At 39.7% G+C, this 22,255-nt stretch overlaps 1 protein-coding gene across 1 annotated transcript in view; it reads left to right on the forward strand.

The window, feature by feature from the left end:
- EXT1 (exostosin glycosyltransferase 1) overlaps positions 1-22,255 on the forward strand; it is a 181,509-nt gene that overhangs the window by 132,378 nt on the left and 26,876 nt on the right. Inside the window, exons 2-3 of the mRNA XM_072410710.1 lie at positions 17,884-17,977; positions 18,777-18,884. Coding sequence (XP_072266811.1) covers positions 17,884-17,977; positions 18,777-18,884 — 202 coding nt within the window. The remainder of the gene's footprint in view (positions 1-17,883; positions 17,978-18,776; positions 18,885-22,255) is intronic.

A 22,255-nucleotide genomic window follows, 5' to 3' on the forward strand; every position in this document is an offset into this window, starting at 1 on the left:
CTGCAGCATCTTGTATAATAATAGAACTTCCCCAGAAATGAGAACTACTTTAGGAACTTGGTCTGCAACAGTCTGAAGGATTGTATGTCCCTATAAAGGGTAATTGTCAATATTGACTGATTCCTTTCAATAAATAAAACAAGTTCCCGTGTCTTTAGGGCTACGGTATCATCTAGGGTTGTTTCAGTTGGTCAGGCTGGGTTGAGCAAATTTATGTGCCCATAAAATGAGATCATCTGACTCCCTGAATATACTGAATGACCAGGTTTTCCCATCAATGGATTTTTTTCTGATGTCACCGGCATATTCCAAGATGGATAATGCAAGGATTCATCAGTGCTCAAATTATGAGACATCATTTTCACACATGGATTGCCCATCACTAAACCTGAACCCCATTCAAGAATGGGATGTGCTGGAGAAGACGTTACACCGCTTATAAAAACCAGAGCAAGCTGAAGGTTGCCCAAGGAGATATTAGAGTGTTACTGTGTATTCTTGCTGCATCTCCATTTTGTGGTGCGTTGGCAGTACAGCTGGAACTAAAGTGGTCCCGAATCAACAGCAGAAATGTGAGGGGCCGATACCAAAGACTATATAACCCAAGTTAAGGAAGCAATCTTCAAACTTGTCTTGAGAGGTTTTGCACATGTTCCTTCCATTTTTTTTTAACCCTAAAGCATGGTGGTTTTCAATCTGTGCCGTGGTTTAAAAAAACAAAACACATTTTTAGATGAATCTGAAGGTGTGAAAAACCACATTGGCTCCGCTGTAGCGAAGGTCATATTGCCTCCTGTTTCACCATTGCAGAAGATGATGGCCTGCAGCTAACACACAGCCCAGAGAGCATTCTTATCATGAATGCTGGGCCTAGGTAGCTTTCTATAAATCCCCGCTTAATGCTGAACAAAGATTTTTCTATGTGTAGTGCAAAGTAAAATGATAAAATACATAAGGTAGAACAAGGCAGACAATACAGGGATTTGGATGAGTTACATACAGCATCCAAAAAAGAGGCCTAGCTATGCCGTGTGAATTAGGGAGTGTTGTATGACCGTGATTGCTTACCTTCCCAGTGTTTCTATTGAAGGTCTTTTATTTTTTTGCAACATTTCTATTGCTTTTCTCTATACTATGCGTGTTTTTTATTTTGTTATCTCAGCAAACATTTAAATTGGCTCTCCGAGTGTAAAAAAGGCATTCCCCTGCGAAACGCCAGCGGCATTCTATGCAGTCATCATAATTGTAATACCCAGACACTGAATATAGCCGTACTTTGCTCTACAAGCATGTACTAGGATTTAATGAAGGCCCCACACATATATATGTTGAAATGTATTTTAAATCTTTTCCCACATCACACCGATAACACAAATTGTATTCTGTATTCCCTCGTTAGCTGAGAAATGCATTTCTACCATTACAGGGTCACAGGCGGAAAGTTACTGTCACATAATTTGTGTTCAGTGGCCGTGCGGCAATCCGAAAAACACTGCTGACAGAACAGATGTGTCAGGCTGATGTAAGGAAAATTAACTATGAGGAGGTAGTTATGGCAGATATGTTATTGGCCCCCCAAAAAAAAAAAAAAAACGGTGTGACAAAAGCCTGTGTTTACTTGTCTCCCAGCACGGTGAGCAAAAAACATGAACCTTAAAGAGTCAGACCGCACTAAAGCAATCAGCCAACGGTCAGATCCGTTTAGCTGAACCGCCAATAGGCCATTTGTATCCATTGGGGACTCTAACAATGAAATAATTGCAAATTGCAGACAGGTTCTTGTTTGCAAGAGGGGCAGTTGATGTCCCTACTGCAGCAGCAACCCTTTTTCATCCGGTCCTCTCTTGGTCTTAAATCTTTGACCATCTTGATTGGCTAGGCCATCATGGGTGTGAAAGTTTATTCATACCAGTGTTCTCCCCAGCCCCTTTAAGTGGCGTGCACCACCCGGCACTTTTCAGCAACCACCTGACTGTTTTTGGGTAGTTGGGTGACAATTTAGGGTCTATAATTTCATTCCACCCATCTTGAAAAAAATTCTGGGTTGAGCACTGTGTACCTGGAATGTCAGGATACCCTGATTGGCATGTGCAGCTCGGTGCATCTTTCAGAAAGGATTGCAAACAGTAAGGTATTTTCCTGCCTGTTCCTGCCTGCTTGCAATTTTTCTATGTGGAACTTAGGTTCCTCTTTTAAAAATTAGCAGCTTTTTGCCTATATGGCACCATCCCAATTTAAGATACAAATGTCCTCCTTCCCTGCAGATTTCATCCATACCTGTCTTAGACCCACTTTATATAAACCGAGCTTGTCTTCCTAAAGGGTTGCTGCGCTGGAATTAAATCCGTACCCTAAGCATGCAGCCGCTCTGCCTCGCCGGTGACCGGTGGGTAGTCGTAGAATAGCTGATGAGAACAAGCATTTATTTAGAATATTTTAGCGGGCAAGGTACATTGAGATGTACACCTCATTTAAAGTATGTCCTGGGGTGCCGTACGGAGTGGCAGCCAGCGCTGTAAGAATAATCAACAGCTACAAGCTCATGGAAATGCAGGTCTCACCTGACACCGGGGCAGATTTACGGGTCCTGCCTGGCGCCCTCAAGACCACTTCATTATTCTGATCACTGCTGCTTCCATTCCGGCAGCCTGAGCCACCTGTGTACGGGCTGATTACTTACCGGCGATATCTGAATATTATATTTTTATATTTGGATCAACCAGATGATGATCAGATGATTCACAATCGCCACTATCCATTCAGCCAACGACTAATAGAAAGCCGTTAGAATATAACCCTACCAGTGAACACGGGCAATATTCAGAGCTGGCTGTTTGTGCCATTTGGGGGAATGGGGTCAGCACCCTGCTTAGAAATGCATAACTAATTATTTCTAAAACTTGACATTCTCCTTTACACAGCTCGGAGCAGGAGATCTGATTTTTCTTTGCAGCAGTTAGGTAGCACTTTCAGGTTCCCAGGCTGTGAATGGAGAGTGAAAGGAGAAGCAGCAGAACGATGAACTCATCTTTGTTCTTCTCCCATCCACATACTCCCAAGACTGATTACCTACTTGTGTTGCTTTTCCCTATTCCAAGCTTAGCTCTGTTGTACATTTACAACAAAATCAGCTACTTCTATAAAACATCTTCCTAAATATAGAGCTGCATGTAATTGTCTTTTATATCTCTCCAGAGAGCTTTGACCTATAGAAGGTGACTTCTCAATTTTAAATCTGCCTTCTGGGTTAATTTTTTTTCCCTTATTGTTTCCATTTCATTGGTTCTTTATAAGGCTCAATCTATTTATTTACTGGTGCAATGATTTCTCCATTAGTGATGGAAAGCTGTCCAGTGGCATTATCGATTTCTGTACGATGACTGCAGGTTTTTTAATTGGCCCCCCTCCTGGTGCAATAGATTGAGAGTGCCATATTGGTCATTGGCTCTCAGGGTTATTCATCAGCCGAGCAAGGAAAAGTTAACCAGACACAGTCAAGGTATTGGTGATGCAGAGATAATTTTTTTTTTACCTAATTTGACCTGTGTGGGCAACCATTACAGGCTGACGGGGCTGGTTGTGGTGTCTGTAATTGGTCAGTAGACAGGAAGTTCAGTATGGCTTCCCAGAACTGTGTAATCTGAAATGTAGATCCAGCTTGTGTGAACTGTACAGTCAGTTCCTGTTCTCAAATGTTCTTAGAATTTTCTTAGAAATGCCCATAACTGAAGGCTGAAATGTAATCTGCTATTAACCATTTGAAGTCCCTGCACAAAACGAGTGAAAAAGAAAGAAGACAAGGGGCCAAACAAGGCTGAAGTATAAGAGGAAGAAGCAAGATAAGCTGTTAATCCATTTGCATACCGATGGGTTGGGGGGAAGGCAACCTGGGCTTAGAAGAAGCAGGTAAATGGTGATTGCCATTCAGACTGGGGACATCCAGTGGCATATACAAGTACTGCATGAGAAATCATTTGTTATAAGTTGTAGCAAAAACTTTGTTATATTTTTATGAGCTTTTAATTTTAAGTGCTGCTTTATATACAGCTTGCTTTAAAATCTTGGCAACTTTCCAGAAAGAACTTAAAACTGCTTACAATATTCAACACCCCAGCACTATAAAATCATTTTATCCAAGACATTTTGCATATATTTTTATATTTTATGATGACCCATACAGGCTGACACACAGAGGCGTCTGGCAGGGCATGCTGATCGTTCTAGTTCAGTGACACCTGTGCATTCCCAGATTGACTAAGCGTGTCGTCTGAAATTCTCGACTCTGCAGATCTTCCTCTGAAGCTGTGAAGGGGGAACGGAGCCATCTGTATGGTGGGAGAGGACGAGGAGGAGAACATCTGTTTGGAAATGTAGCTTGCCTATGTGGCTCTCGGAAGTTAGGGCCCCAGTGGGGCCGCTGTTTATGCAATGCGGAGGCTGCTGGGAGTTGAGTGGGGCTTGTTTGTGCGATCATGAGGAAACCCTGTGACTGCGCCACAATTCCAGTGCTGCATGAATAAGAAAATGCTAATTTCTTCATTATTCTTAATGTGCTTTTGGGATTGTATGAATTATTTTGTTTGTGCCGCTTTTTCCATAGCCCGCGGGACGGCTGTGACTGGGTTCACAAACTCAAACTGTTTCATTCACAGTGAATATTCCTGGAGTGAATAGGTTGTATTATAGGTAATAGCTGCTGTCATCTGCAGGGGTGTAAGGTTAGTCCCCTTCTGCTCGATCAGGATTGGCTACTTGGAGTAACTCTGGTCTCTGCATTAGTTTATCAGCATCTAACTTTTTCTGTTGCAAAAGTTCATGTATTAGCAGTAATAATATTGGAAATTTTATATTCTACCATTTTTAACTGAAAAGCTGAAATCTATGCAGATAATAGGCACTAATGAGTTCACCTTTGCAATCATGAATTCACCTCTAAAAGTATTTAAATGCAAGCAGCTTAAGTATCTGAATGTGATCTGGTATCCGTACAGCAGGGCTTTGGTGTTAGAGGGAGAGAAACCGCACAAGGAGTCAATAGGTTCATGTACTGACAAGTATGCTGAGCAGAAAGCAGAGATACATCAGGATTAGTTCAGAATTGTGCTGCTTCTTTATTCTCTATCCTGCAGACAATTTAAGGCAGTATCAGGATAACCTGCACCTAAAGGAAATGGGTTGAATGATTCTACCAATTAGATTGTTGAAATCTAGTGGTAGAAGAAAGTATTGCAAGGAAAATCTCTGGGTTGAACCAGGTATAGCAGTAAATGTGTTTTTTTTTTTTTTTTATTGGGCATTGTTTATGAACTAATATAATATATAATAATATGGGGAAACCTGTGTAATATAAAATATAAAGTGGAAGGAAGAGAAGTAAGTCAAAGGATCTATAATACCAAAAAGTACTGCGTCGTCTTTTCTTCCAGAGCACAGATAGTTGGAGGGGCATAGGTGAGGAGTAAATGCCGGAGGGGTAAATATTAAAGAGTGAGTAAACATTTGAATAAACCCCGCCCCTGCTTAACTTACATTGCTCATCTTTAGCCGCACACCAGCCCAGATCTGGCACTACATGGTCCTCATGTTTATCCCCATCCCGGCCTCCTTCACTAAAACCCATTAGACTTCTACAAGGATTTTTCACATGATTATGACATGCAGGTGGCTGCATATTATAAGGTCCAGGTGACTGACTATATTTTGTATAAACACACCCACCTCTTTAGATCCCACCCCTGAAGGGCCTAAAACTTAGCAAAGCTAAAGTAGGCCTTTTTTTTTTTTTATCTGCAATATTTTTAGCCTTTTAAACTATTTGCATTCTTTTTGCTTGAATAAGTTGACTATTTGGCACAGACTGAGCTCAGACCTTGAAATAAATGAGATTACTTTTTGCCACGCACATCATTTTATTACCAACATCGACTTTTGTTGTGTGTGCGCTTCTCCGAAAACAGATTCTGTAATTTTTTTTTATAATCCCTGTCTCAGGGGTGAGATTGTGAGAGAGAGCGCAGATAATAGAGATCTCTGGGAATACCCATGTACCACACTGGCTATTTTTGTGTGATGAGCTGTCACGGTGTTTTACCTTCCTTGCCAGCCTTGCGTACCTTGGCGCTCTAGGTCTCGGCCTGTCAGTCATTGTGCCCTGAAGGCCTATTTCGTGCCCTCTTTTCCAGCCAACATGAAATTGCATTAGAAAACTATTTGACTTCAAACTCCCAGCGCAGAAATAATGCATCAGTCAAACAGCGCACAGCTTTAACCTCCATATTCCGGACATAGTGTCGGCTCTTTTACCTGGGGACCGGTGACCACATGCGGCGATATCGCACACACACAGACAAATTTTCTGGGTTTAAATATCCATCAAAATTTGTCAATGGTAACCGCGGACGATGACCATATAAAAGTCTGCACTGCACTGGGTCAAAGTCCTCCGGCTCAGATCCCCAAATCATCTTGCAGGTTCTCATATTGTTACTTTATTGCTGGTGGTGTTAATCTTTTTATATGAATGCAGATCTAAAGTAAAAAAGAAAAAATATACACAAATCTAAACCAAAATTTATATTACACCAATATTTTACCAAAACCATATTTTGCCTGCAAAATACCTGCAGCTGATGTTAAGTCTTAAAAACTCTTTTGAATAAAGTTTCATGTTTTCAGGTGCTGAGAATGTAAATGCTTCCAATAGTTCTGTGAACTATTTCTACAGATAAAATCCCCACATAACTCTCCGCTCTGATTGCAAAGTCTCCATAGCCCCGGCAATCAATTATCACCAGCGTTTTGAGTGCCCAATCAACGCATTTTTAGAAATGCTTCTGTGGTCGGGAAAACCCCCCTGTTGTTTGAGAGAGCTATGCAGGCAGAAACAGCCTGAGCCCTGTGGTAGCCTATCATGAAGTGGCAATGCGCTGAATATGAATGGTGAAGAGTGAATGATCCCTTCTATAATCATGCTCAAGGGGCCAGGCTGGGAGAGGCTGTGTGTTCTTCTTTAATAATGGATTCCACATGCAGCGCGTTCACTTAGTGTGTGCTAGCTGGACATCTACTGCTCAGTCATGGAACTGCACCGGGTCAAATAAGAGAATTTGTGAGTATGTGTGCAGGCTACCTTAGCTACTGTTCTTGAAGAGCCTATTTCTGCTCATTCTGTACCTCATTTTCCCGCAGAATCTTGATTTCAGTGCACAGAGCAGCATTCAACATTGATTTTAAAATTGTAATAGCTCACCCCCCATGTACTTTAAGCATTCTGAGCTTTACAGAACTAGACATCCTGCACAGCTGAACTTTTAGCATTTTACTTTTTTGATTTGAACTTAATGTAGCTTTGATTAATCCCTTGCTCTACAATGCACTAAGAAAAAAGGAGGTAAAGCACAGGGGTCACTAAGGTCTAGATGAGAGAGCATAGAGATGACTTCAGCGGAGTTTTATTCTCCTTCACTATCCAGTCAAAGCCTGGGTGGTGGCACATGACTTTGACGCATTGCCCTATTAAAGTAGATAAGTCAGATCACCTGTACAGTGAAGCTATTAAAAAAATTAATTTTAATGGTGCTTTTAGCTGTTTTCTTGGTGTTTTGTCCATTAGGGTGGTGCTTCTCAACCAGGGGGTGTTAGGGGTTCCTTGAGCAGTGTTCAGTTTGCTTCCCAGCCATCTCTAGGGGTGATTTGCTTCCCACTGACCAGCAATGTAAGAGACGTTCTTTCCATGTTAATATACTGTGGGCTGTGGAAATAGTAATTATAGCAAGAGTTTCATGAAGACCTAAAAGTTATTTCAGGGGTTCCCCTATGTTAAAAATTTAATTAAAGGCTTACAATACTAATAATAGTAAATCTAATAAACTTTGTCAGCTAATCAGATCCAATGATTTTCTGGTTGTTCCGAGTTTATTTTGTACCTATGACTTTTCCCTCTTTTCCAACACAAACCACTGAAGGTGCAGAAATCTGTGTAATTGTATCCAAAATTAGGCAGGTTGGAGTTTGGACATAGAGTTTGGGTAGGCCTTACAACATTGTCTTCATGGAGTTTTGGCAAAAGTATATATGCCAAGTTAAAGGGTCAACACCACCATGGGAACATGACGAATATCTCATATGAGATCCATCATAGCACTCCACTATGAGTAGCACCCCTATGAATCTTCCATTTGATCATTTTATTGAATTGACCATAAAAGAATTCTGAGTTAGATCAGAAAATCTCCATTTATCATACAAGTATCTGATGGATCTTTTGATCAATTTCTGTTTGAAGTTTGGAGCATGGGCAAATAACGCTTCTTTTCCTTGCACTTTTCTCATTTTGGGCCATGCATTTGACTGTTTGGTTATCGTATGTCTGATTTTCAATTGACGGTTGACATGTATATCAAACAAGTTGATAGTTGATGACAACTTGAACGTTGATCAAGCCGTGGTTGACTAGTATATGGCTAGAATAAGCCATCCTAATTTGGATTTACATCCCACTGACCAAACTGCAATAGTCGCCGACCATCCTAATTAATCCTCTGTGTGATACTCGTTATATTATCCTTTTCTATAGCGCAACGCGTAATTGTCTTTTAAGCACGTCGTCTCATATTATAAATTATACCCCAGGCGTTTCCTTGACATCAAACAGGTTGCTTTTGTTTCTGCTCCGTCTGTCAAACGATGGGATTTGTCATAGAGCTCTGGTTTAAGGATGACAAATCTGACCCTTTGCTTAATAAATGATTGAAATCTCTGCTGTTCCGCCTGAATAAACCACAATAAATAATGGATTTTTTGCAGGAAGACTTAGCACATATAAGTGTACAGTACAAAAGTATAAAACATTCGCTGAAAATCTGTTATTTATAGGGCGCCACGGATAAACCTGAAGAGGAAAGTTATTCCATAGCAACCAGGTTTAAGGCTGCCTAGGCTGGTCATTTACAACTTGACCCCATTGAGATTTCATGATTCAACGTGGCAGTTGATGAGGACATTAATCTTAACAAAAAGATGAGTAATTGATCAGATGACCAAAGCGCACGGTACATGTGTGCAGGTTCCTCTGCTCTTCTGAACGTAGGGTGGGGATGGAGTGAACCACATGTGACAGATGGCGGTTCCATCTAAATCTCACTTGCTATGTATGTAGCTGAGCAGGATATGACCCAACCATACAATATGGCTGCTCTAATTACTATTGTACTGTGTAATGGGGGTAATTGTGTCTTTGTTCTTCTTACTTCCAGTGTCACATGCCGTGTTCTCTCCAGACCCTTTTAGCTTGGTTCACCACCGGGACTTTTCAGTGAACACCCGTTTGTGGGTGGTTATTAAAAAGTTGGTTGACAGAGATTGCCACCCGCCTACAGCTTTCTCCCACCCAGCTTAAAAAAAAAAATTCTTGGGAAAATACTGACATTGCCCCATCTGATTGACAATCTGACTGGCTGATATGAGAAGTGAGATGTAGTGCAATGTGCAAGTACACTGTCCCATAAAATAGATTCTGTCCACACGTTGCTTATTTTATTTATTCCCTTATCAACGGTTTTACTATTGGAATTTACCTCGTTCCATTGTGGGTTTAGTTGTGCCTTGATGTTTTGTTTGAGAATGAAATAAAATAAGGCTTCCAATTAAAAACAAAATCCTACTTGTTGAGCTGATATCACTATGTACTGTGCCTGTTTTTCCCTTCTTAATAGACTCTCGCCCTAGATGTCAATATTTCCAGTTCCGTTGAAGGTTTTTGAAATACCCCGATGATGTATTTTTAAAGATAATGCTAATCCTTTTTAATATTCTAAGCCTGAACACATTTCATCAAATTGCTGAGTGATTTTTTTTTTTTAAGTTTCCAGAAGTTCAATTTGCATTTTAAGCATGGAGACAGAAAAAAAATGACTGAAGAGGAAGCCTCGGCTTGTACTGTAGGCTTTTCGAGTGTCCTTAGTTGGTGTCCTCTTCCTAGTAGGCTGTATCTGAGCTTATATTCCATTTTTTCATAGGAATCATCCACAACCTTTAAAGCTTTAAGCTTTTTTTTTTTTTAACCTACCAAGGTCGGCAAATACCATTATAGAGCTGCATTAAAATTTCCCCAGAAAAGAAGGCACTATGTTTGATTTATGGAATAATTATCTAGCTTTACCTCGGTCTTTGCCAGAAAATTACATCCATTTTTTTATGGGACCGCAAGGTATTATCTCCGGGAAAATGATAATTAAACACCTGTGAAATCAATTAGCCCTTTGCATGAAAAAAAAAAAATTGGATTGGAACTGATATTTTGTCATTTTCAAACTTTTTAGCGTTTTTGATGTTCTTAGAATGACTCGAAGGAGCAGTGATAACGCTCACCATACATTTTGATTTACATAAAACCTCTGTCATTATATCAGAGTATATAGCTTGCAGCTGGCCTGGGTTATAGGGAAAGCTCGAGATTATTTCTCTAGAATTTGACCAATTACACATTAACATATATGAGTTTGTGTTTTAGAATTTAAAGCAAACTTTATACTTTGGTTGAACTCCAAAGACACAAATGAATGCACCTCTGTAATCATTAATACTTGGTATAATATACATTTAAAAAATTCCAGAATTAAATTAGAAATTGGCCTGTTGCAGTCCATTGCACATCTTCAATTTAAGGCCGTCCGGGCCGGGATAACGTAACTCTTACCCCTGCGCATGTCGGTAATGTTGGGATTATCTTGGCATGTGCAGCCCAGCTTTTTGACAGATACCCGGCACGATCAGGCAGGTAGGAGGGAATATTGCAGAAGGGACATCGCCTGTCCCTTTCTATAATAATGACCTGCCTGATTGTGGATTCTTAAAAGTGGAAAATTAGTTGTGTTTTAATAAACCACGGTAAAGAAATATTGGATCACTACTAAATATGGAGATCTTCTATTGCATTCAATTGTAAATATATATCACCCTTGTATAAATCTGGCACAACATTGGCAGTGTTCTCCCCAGCCCCTTTTAGCTGTCTGTTTTTGGGTGCTTACAGATGAGTTGGGTCACAATACAGGGGCTGCCACTCACCTACAATTTCTTCCCACCTGGCTTAAAAACATTTGTGTTTAACACTGATTGGCAATCAGATTTTAAAAAAAGAAGAATAAAGAAGTGGCTGTTTTTTACATTTTCCACATTTTATGAATGTCCCTCTCAATGTCTTCCAGTTACCGGCTAGATCTACATTAACGTTTCAACATGCTTAGTGCATGCCATGACACCAGGAACATTTCTTTGTTCAGGGATAGTGACCCAACTTTAGTTCTTTGGCGCTGCTCTCACACATGTAACATGGCACAGATTTTCCCTTAAAAGTCTCTCCATAGGGCCTCTGGAGGAGATTAGGATACCAGGTTGAGGTACCGGCATACCGGGAGACCCAATATTCCCATACTTGTCTTTAGGGTACAGAAAATCATTTTCTAGATAATTCTTCACATGCATGCATCCGTTCTGGTTTTCCTCTTGCATCTGGAAATGGGTCTAGAAGCGCAGCATATGAAATCACTTCAGGAAATAATGGTACATAAATTACCGTCAGTCTTAGCCATTTTTTTATTTTGTGTAACGATTGTTTGTTCTGTAATCAGACAATTAAAACGTAAACGTCATTATTTGTCATTTGAAGGAAAAATATTTGGCACAGACATTAGATCTGCACCTGGATGCACTCAGTCAAGTCAGATGCTGAATTTGGCACGTAGAGGGGATATTATGCAGAGGGCTCTTTGTCCAAATGTAATCTCACCCACAAGTGTCTTAAATTTTACCTCCTGCAGTGCTACACCGGAAGTCCCGGCCAGCGTTCCAATCAGAAAAATTACTCCTCATGTCCTTATTTCCATCCTGATTGCTGTTCATTAGAGCTGCAAGGTCATTTCTAAGCCTGACACAGTTCTTAAAAGGAAAACTATTAAGGGTTTTCTCTTGTAGATTTCACATAAAAGACCATTTATAGGAAACGATCATGTAGATTTTTTTTTTTTTAATCACTAGCACTGAACAATAGATTTTTTTTTTAAAATCATGAAAATATCAAATATCCATAATATGTATTAAATGTAGCTGAAAGTTGCGTTGGGTTTATTATGTTTTATATTTATCCTTTCCTCCTGTTCGAATACACTGTTGGTTACAAAGAGCTCAGTAGCCTTACATTTATGCACAAGTGAACAAATCGAGAAGTGAACCCCACATTGGTTCTAAACTCTGGTTGTAGTAAGTATTTATTTGCACAGCAGATTGTTTGTGTGTGTGTGTGTGTATGTATATATGTATATGTGTGTGTATATATATATGTGTATGTATATATATATATATATATATGTGTGTGTATGTGTGTATGTATATATATATATATATATATATATACACACACCCAAAAAAGCTGGATGTTTCCTGAAAAGTGCCGGGAACCTTTCTGATTTACATGATGTGAGAGATTTGGAAACCTTTGAAATCGGGGTAATAGGACGGAAAGACAATTAGCTTTTTCTACAGAAAATCAGCAATGAAATCCCATGTTGTCTAACAAAAGGTTTACTATATCTGTCACTAATAATAGGAAGCTCCAAAAGACAGTTGTGGTTACAAGTGTGACCATTTTGAAAGTACACAGCAAGTTTCTATTCCCTCTTTGCATTTGTATAATATAAGGGTACTGACCAGTTCTTTAAGCTCCAACCATATGTTAGAATCCAAGGTTATTTGCAGAAAACAGAGGGCGGAGGGGTTTTGTGCTGGATTACAGCACAAATGTAAAAGAAATGCACAAAAGCAAAATTTAAGTAAAGAACGCCCATCTCTCTTGTATTTATTATTACTGTGCCTTTGAATTCAGCTTTTTACCTGTAAGCAGACACCTTGTGAGAAGAAATAAAATGAAATATTTACTGGTAAACCTTAGGATGTTCCCAGCACAAGGAGAAAAGAAAGGCAAAATGTAAGTGTTTGATTTGCCAGGGGACATATAAAAGATTTTTTAATGGTGCACTTATTTTTTTAAATTCTTTTCTTATTCTTGTAGAAAAATGGATCTTTTGTAAGTCCCCTCCTGTTAAGAAGACGTTTTTTCAATGACTGTGAATAGTTGTTTGTGCACGCTGGTTGTGACCAGGCTGTTTTTTAGAGATAGAGGCTGGTTTGGGTCTTGTAGGATTAGTTAAGCTTATTATGTGTTAAGTTCAAATTGCAGTTTGTATCGCTCATAGATTTCTCAGTGCAATTGCAATTTTTGAATGCAGTCGGACGAAAGCCGAGACCAGAATCAATAGATACATAAGGCCTGACTCAGTGAAGTGAAGTAACGGTGTTTAATAGTTAATTGCCTGTCATCTGCAGGACTGGCACCAGCAGTTCATGGCGCTCTGCATTGAATCCACGACGACATTCTGTGGTGATTTTACTTATTTATGAATTTATTGCTGGTTGTATAGAAATGCTTAGAAAAAGACATATGTATATAATATTCAGTGAAGCCTTTAAAAAATGTATGCATAGAAAAAATACAATCATACGCGACTCGGAATAAAAGTAGAATTGGAGCAGCTGTAAGCCCATAGTAATGAGGTAGAAACATTGCAAAGTCACATCCTATGGAAGAGCAGCCCAAGTACCACAAGGTGCGCTTACATTCTTTTTGATGGGCACAATGTCTCCTTTGTGTGCCTGGAGAGCAACAAGCCCCAGGGAAACATTTCTGGTTTCCTCAACAAATGTCTACTCTGTCCCTACCCTCTTGGCATCCTGCGGTGCCACAAGACCTCTTGGTAGCAGATGTACTTCCTAGTATTGCCGGATGCTGTAGAAAAAATATTTGATACCCAGAAGTGTGTGCTGGGTTCAGGGCACTTTCTCGGTACTCAAAGTTTAATTTATATCAAACTGTAGGCATCTTATGGTGCTGGAGTGTAATGTTAAATTGGTGGGTTCAAGGGCTGAAATTTCATTCTTTATATGGCCCCTTCTCTTCGACATGTCAAGTGAACGGATTCATGAAAAAAAAGCCCCATGATACAATGCTCCCGTGTTTTGCTCCCTGCAGGATTTTCGGCCCTGGTTACTAAGTTGTACTAAAGGTAGAATGAGTTTAGTATTTCAGGTATTTAGTGCTAATTTTCTCATTTTAAAAGTATCTCCAACTGCCTTCATTCATCTAAATAAGAGTAGTTGTGGCTATAGTAAAGTCTGCAACAGAATGCTGTGGCCCATGGTAGGTCTGAATTGGCTCATTTACAACTCTTGGTGAAAGTGAATGATCCGGGATTGTGTAGCTAAAAATTGATTGAACAGCTTTTTAAGATTTCAAACATTTGCTAAGTTTTTTTTTTTTTTTTGCCTATAGTAGTTTTTTAGCTTTTTTTGTTTGCCCTATTTTTTTTTTTAATTAATCAATCATGGTGGCTGAGACATCCACCTCCTTTCCTTGTAGAGGAATGTTAACATCCCTTCATAACTCCCCTGTGGTAGATCTGATGTATATTAGTTGGTATCAAACTCTTAATTCGGTTAGGGAATGGCATGAGAGATGACTAGGGCTGGAAAAATAAAGATGGCATATTGTGGATTAACCTTTGTTATGGTACAAGTAATGAATCCCATGGTTGATTAATTAGTTCCCCATTAACCTGCGTGCAGCGGTTCGGGAGAAGGCAGCTACAGGGAACATAGAGATTGCCTTTGCTGGTCCTTTAGTTGCCCAGATTATGGGGATCCAAGACTTTCCCACATTCATTTAATCTTTTAGATAATTGACAGGGAGCACATCAATATAGAAACACCTGAAGCTCTTTTATGCCTTAGGTGCTAGATGGGAAAGGGTTATCCTGTTCCTTATTATTCCTTGTGCCTGGATTGGTAGGTGCAGATGATCTTCTGCACTAGCAATGCTTGGGAACCACAAGGCTCAATCACAACATAAGGAGAGTGACTTTGGCCATTCACCAAAATGATGACCTATAAAAAGCATATCAGACTGTGGCCCAGTCAACTCTACACATTTAATTTAGAATTGTGGGCACTTTCTTTACGGTCTCCTCACCTTGGCAAGATTTGTAGGCAGCTAATAGCAATGTAGATCATAATCACACGCAGTCTGGAATGTTCAATTTTTTTTTTCCCCACACAGAGCTATAAAGGTGTTGAATAATTCAATCAACTTATTGGGTTTAAAGGTCGTGGTGTGGCAAATGTTTAAGGTGTATGCAAACATTTACCTGATGATAGATCGGAACCTCTGGAAGCTATTTATTGCAGTCTGTTGTAATGGGAACACTTCAAAGGAACATTCTTCACCTTGAATAGGTATTCTCCTATTTTCTGAGTCTACAGCACAAGAAGGTCAGGGATATCTCGCCAAAGAGAAACAGATGACGACATGAAAAAATGTTAGGCTTTAAATATACTACTCAAGATGAAAGCACATGGGAGCTTTCTTTACTTGGAGCAGGAAGGTGATCAGACTATTTTTCCATACTCCAAGATTTAAAACACCTTCTTTTGGATTGGCGTTGGAGTTGGTGGTTACTGCAGTAGAAAAAGTCAGGTCAACGGCCTGGCTCTGTAGTCTGAAGAGCTGCGCTGCATGAATGAACCTCGGGGCTGGGTGGACAGAAATGCAAATCCTATGGAAGGTAAAAATCTGCTTTATATGTATTCTGCTGGAGCTTTGCAATTTTAGCGCATGAATAAATAGAAAAGAAAAAAGAAGGGGCTCTGTGGCTAGAAATCATAAATATATTTACAAATGTATAGTTAAAGAAACATATACAGTTGTCAAATTTATTCAGAGCCCATTAGTTGCATCATGGGTAATGGATTGTTTAACTAAATCAAAACATCAAAAACACATATCTTGTGTTGGTATAACGTAACCCGACGCATTTCGCCCTTTTAGGCTTCCTCAGGGGTATTCAAAAAATGTAGGGTATTTTTAAGATATGGGGCTGGGAACTGCTGGAACTTTGCAATTTTAGCGCATGCTTTTAAATACATTTGGCTGTGCACAGACGTCATGTGCACATAAAAACTCATTCATACTAAAATACACAATTTCTTTAAACACTGCAGCCTGAATCCGAAATCTGTCAATGTCAAGACTCGGACGCTTATTAGCTTAATATCAGCTCTCCCAGAGCCGGGGAACAAAAAATTTATACACCTTTTATATTTAGAGATTGCAACAGCTGCTTCATTGTAGCCTTTATGAAGATTATCTTTAGGTTGAAGTTCTTAATTCACACCAATACCAGCAGCACCACCTACGTTTAGATATTGTTAAACACAATATATGCAGCCCAGGTTAAGCCTTTAGTTTCTGGATGCCTGGAGAATAGGCATTATCGCTTCCTGACAATTAGAACTCCTCGGCATTGTTAATTGCGTCTTTCAGCCGTCACACATCTCATTATCTTTCTGCCGATTGTCGACAAGCGTGGATTTGGCAGTAAATTGAAGGCTGAAACGCTTATTAGCATGGGAGATGTGCTGAGTGCAGACAAATATGCAGAGATTCGTACATGACAAGTTCAATAAGATGGGACATCCGCTTTTAGTCATGCTCTTCATACGAAGGCCGGACCCTTCCCTTGCTTTAGACGTGCATTTCCTGAGAGTTTGCTGTTTGCTCCTATTGCTGGGAGTTGCTGCTTATAATCCCTGAGTCGTGATCTTTTTCCCGTGCAAATTAACTGTACATGCTTGTTTAAGCAAATGATCCTCTTGCAAATTGTGCTTCTCTCCAGCCATGGGGCTGGGGATTGTCTGACACCTGTGTCTATAAAAATAGGCCTTGTCTGGTCTAGAACTAAATCAGTCTAAGGACACACACAATGTGGTGCCCGCAGGCGATGATTAAATGAGTCGGTTGGAATTATGAAGTTTTAGCCTTGCTTTTATTGCCAGCTTTATGCCGGAATCCGGGGTAGGGTTGGTTTAAGAATGGTGGCTGCTGTTTTTTTTTTAATCGGGAGTTATTGCAAAGCCTTCACGTGCCCATCTTTCTTGCACAGCCCTCCTTCAGAGGCATAGATATGGATGCATCTTTTATAATGCAAAAATACAATGTTGCAAATGTTACATATTAAATTTTATAACTGCCCAGTTTATCAGAGCTTCACACTTCAGCTTCCATGTTTGCTTGGAAGTCACCCTAAATTTGAGTCATGTCAATTGTCTGACCTCAGTCTTCCAGCTCCTAAAAGATAACAATTCTAGTAACAGAGCCCAATAATTGCTGGCATTTATCTTCAGTGTCGATTCATGGTGTCTTCCATTTCTGTACACCAGGACTTAGGAGACAGTGTATGAGGTCAGACAGATGTTAGGGCAAGAACATGGAAACTTCAGCTTTTGCTGCAGAGGTTCTTTAAAGTTTGTCAAATTTTTATGTAAAGCCATTTGTGATTGCTTCCATTTCAGAATTGCTGGCATAAATTCAGCCTTAAGGTGCCCATAGATATGTGATGGCAGCCAGATGATCGAAGGACTGATCAGTTGTCCTTTCATCTTTCTGTGACATGTGGCTCCTTTTATTTCAAAGCACTCTCACTATTTTAACCTCTTCTACATCACCATAAACATTTGTATTTAGTCAAGCTGAAAACCGTATAGCCTTAGGGTGATCTGCCTTCGGCTTTCCTTCTTGCCACCCTAACATCGGCTTTCCTTCTTGCCACCCTAACATCTATGGTCATCTCAGATTAGGCCTGACCTTGTAGAATTGCAGCAAAAGGAATGGGCAGAGATGGGTTGGATGCATATGTTTGTATTGCTTATTAATGTAAGAATTCTGTGTGCTGGTATATTAGTGTGTAAATACTCACAGAACCTTCTCCTCTTCCTCAGGTATGAATATCGTGAAATGCTGCACAATGCCACTTTCTGTCTGGTCCCCCGTGGCCGCAGGCTTGGATCCTTCAGATTTCTGGAGGCTCTGCAGGTAAGACCACATTTTTAACAATAATTCCTTTATTTTTTTTTATTCTACTCTATGCTATATTAGACGTTTATTTATATCTGATCTTATATTTTTCTACAGGCACTGACTTTAAATTGAACCTGTTGCTTTGCCCTACATGAGCATAGCAGAGGTTTGCTTTAACGTATTCCTGTAGTGGAGGGAAAAAAAAATACAAAGTCTGCCAATTCATAGCAAGCCGCCTAAGAAGCCTACTCTTACCTTTGATTTGTTCCCCTGCTGCAGACATCAGGGACGGTTCCTCATAATTTCTGTGCAACTTTCAGCTTTTAAAAGGTTGATTCTTGAACAGAGCTAAGCAAACTCCCTCACTCCCCAATGACAATCTGGGCTCGGTGACTGGCATCTCAGGCACAAAGCATTGCAATGAGGGAGGCAGGGAAGCTGTACAAACACCTTTGTACTGAAGGATAGGAGATCTGGTAGGAGTGTAAGAGCGGATACCGTTATATTGATCGTTATTTGGGACAAGGTTTTTTTTTTTTTTTTTTTTTTTTTTAACATATAGATTTATTGTAACAAAGGATGCTTAAACAAGAACAGTTTTGTGTGCAGACATATTGTATGAGGTGCCTCTGGCCCATTGTGTTTAGAGCATCATTACAGCTGTTATTGCCAATCTGACTTGTTTCAGCATTGTGTTGCAGCCTAATCATTGTCCAAGTACTAATGTAATTTGTTTGGCCTTTTCACTTGTTGTTAATGAAGAGAATGGAGATGTTCTGCAATGCTTTAATGGTATGAATAACTTCATCCGCAGGCTGCATGTGTTCCAGTGATGCTAAGTAATGGATGGGAGTTGCCATTCTCTGAAGTGATTGATTGGAACCAGGCGGCAGTCATCGGGGATGAGAGGTTATTATTACAGGTGAGAGTTACGTCTGTGAAATGGACATTTCCACTTTTGCCTTTTCTTTTGGACTCATTCACTCCAGATGCATTGTCATACATGTTGAAAAGCAGGCCAAACATTATGAAAATCCACAAGGGAGTCTTTCTGATAAACACGTTATACTGCTATGCATAAGAAAAATGCATTTTACATTTGTTTTGCTAGCCTAGATTTGACATTCAAAATTGGGTGTCTATAGCAGGAATGGGAGTGCATGATAACACATAATAACATGGTATTTGGAGCATGCACTTAATTCTAAATGAGCTGAGGCTAGGCAGCAATAATCATGAAAATTAAATATAGAATCCCAATCGACTTTTGTTTGTAACTTTGACCTCCTTTGAGCCTGGCACTACTTGGTGCCCGACAATCACAATTGATTGTGCAATGCTGTGATAAGGAGCATTTTGCAATTATCATGTCTACCTGCTCCAATGTAGTAAGTCTGATAGGTCCTATTAGATTTATCAATGAAGCATGGGAGGTTTTCAATATTGTGACCTATAATCATGCATGTAACTGCTGAAACAGAGGATAACATTTTCCTGTCTTTGCTGCACCCTTTACATTACCAAGGTGCACATTATATACTATCAATGTAATATATACAGAGTTTGATGTATAGATCATATATGTGGAGCTTTTCTATGTTTTAATGAACTGTAAGTGTCTGCCATTAATGCACAGCTCTTCCTTCCAATAGTACATTCCCTCTTAACTGCCCTACTGCTCTTGGGCAGAATAGCTTTAATTTGTGGTACCTGAATTCTGCCGAGTATTGACCTTTACCGTTAATCCCTGCTGGCTTCTCCTTCCTCAGGAACATGACAGACCTGGGAATTAAAGCATACTGGAGCCAATGCATTAACACCTTCTCTTTAATGAGAAAAGTAGATGTGTTAATTCTCTGCCTGCCCCTTCGTCTTCCTTCTCCCAGCTGCTCCGGCAGTTGCATTTAACCGTTTTCTGGGCTTAATAAAGCAAGTGCAGCTCTCCATGAGTTGATGAGAGTAAAACCAGAAGTAAACCTGTCATCAGAGGGATGTGGGCACTGCTATTGCCAGACATGGTTGTGCCCTGGCTGTCATTCTAACCCTTTTTCTTGAATACGTATTTTAGTTCAGAATATTTATATATTATATTACACGCATATACATACAGAATAAGGCTTCTACCTCTACCCAATTCTCCCTTTATACTTACTCTTAGTCAAAGAATTGGTGGACAGAAAGTATATATTGCTTTTTACTTTTTTACATGACAGTGTTGCTGAATAGTGGAGCTCATTGTTAAAATGCAATGCAAGAATTTAATGAACATCAAGAATGTTTTTTTTTTTATTTTATTCTGGACACATTAATACGTCCAAAAGTCTTCAACTTTGTCTAATCCAGTTTCAGCTGCAACCAGAACCTCAAACATGACCACTCAATATACCCAGAACTGTTTTTTTTAATAAGTTGACGTTTTGTTTAATTTTTTGGCAGAATTGCTTTTACTGTCAGATAATCTTAATCAGAAAGGTGAAGCACAGGAGTGAAGTATTCTATTCCTTATCAAGTGCCTTGCTGTAATCATAGCAACTGCAATGCCGGCCAGTCCTTCTGCCCACATGATGATTATTTCTGGCAATCACAACATTTGGCAGATAAATTTAGATAAATGTGTTGTATTTACAGTGCAAGCCTTTAAATAAACCCTGCACATGCATAGGAAAAAGAACTACCGAAGTTTCATAAACCTGATAAGTGATAATTTAGCCAAAATATGTGTTCTCCCCAGCCCCTTTTAGCCAAGTGAACCACCTGGCATCTTTCTGTAAATGTTTCCGGGCTGTTTTTGGGTGGTTACTAATAACTTGGGTCACAATACAGGTAGTCCCCGAGTTAAGGACATCCAACATACAAACGACTCCTAGATATGAACAGAGCTTCCCTGCTCCTTCCTGTGCAGGGTGGAGGCTTGAAGGAGGGCTGTTTGCATGACTTGCAGAAGAAATGTTTAGCTAAACAGCCGAGACTGAGGTCTTCTGCAAGCTCTTGTAACTCCTTAATGACCCAGACAAACGCTGCAGTTTTTTCTTTTTGGACAACTTGCTACAGAAGTTAATGAATATCAAGGCTCCCTAATGTGTTTTTTTTTTTTTTTTTTTTTTTTTTTTTTTTTTTGGGATTAGCTCACAGTGAAGATTTTACACAGTAACTGACACCACTCTCCCTAAATATAAGTTAAATCTTTCCCAATTGCATTTTTTTAAAACATGCTACCTGTTCTCACTTACATATAAATTCAACTTAAGAACAAACCAATACTCCCTATCCCGTATGTAACCCGGGGACTACCTGTACAGGGACAACCTTCCACCTATAGCTTTACCTCCCTGTTTATATAAATGTCTGGGGAGGAAACTGCAAAATGTGTTACTTTTAGATAGAACATGGGAAGGTTAGAACCTTATTGGGGTCTGTGCTCCTGTTGGCGAGATTTCACTTCTGATGAATACACAGGGAGTGGGAGTTGATATCTTTCAATTATAAGATGCAGATTGCACCATAAAAAGGTCATATGGGCCTGATTTTTTAAAGCTCTCCAAGACTGAAGAAGATAAGAGTATTGTGGGAGAACCTGGGTGATCAGCAAACCTGGAAAGGTTTTCTTAATCATTTACTGTTAGGTGACAAATGTTTATAATCCTGGACCAAATTCATTCCATGTTTGCTGGATCCCCAGAGTTCGCCCATGATAGTCTATCTTCTCCAGTCTTGGCGAGCTTTAATAAATTAGGCCTTATGTTTAGAAATGCCCACCTTTTTAGAAAGGGTGACAACGCAGTAACACAACTTGGAGACAGACAGGGCATTATCAGTCTTTGCCATATTGTGCCTGAATATAGATATTTTTGTATATAATTTTAGAGCTTTGCTTCAAACCACACAACACTGTGATTCTCTTATCTGCGCAGATGTGAGATGGCGGAAATACCAAAAAAAGGAACAGGCGCCATTGCAATACATTTTTAATAATTACATGTCCAGCATAACTGCTCCTGAGAGAGTCTCACTGGATTTTGGGGAGCTGTTGTTTCTTGACCCCTGCGCTTCTGTATTGTAGCACTTCATTTCTGTACAGCTGCTTCCATATTGAACAGCTACTGTTCCATAATTAACGCTGGTTTTAAGGAGCTGGCAGCCAGCCCGATATCTGCCCTGGGAAATGACTTTTTTTCTTTCTCTCTCTCTCCTCCTTTAGTCACACGTTTTCATTTCCCATTCTAGACAAGATTGGAAGTTTTCATTTTTTTTTTTTTCCCTCTGCAGCTCGGAAACCCGGCGTCTTTACAAGCG

This window comes from Pyxicephalus adspersus, chromosome 5 (assembly GCF_032062135.1).
Source record: "Pyxicephalus adspersus chromosome 5, UCB_Pads_2.0, whole genome shotgun sequence".
NCBI lineage: Eukaryota > Metazoa > Chordata > Amphibia > Anura > Pyxicephalidae > Pyxicephalus > Pyxicephalus adspersus.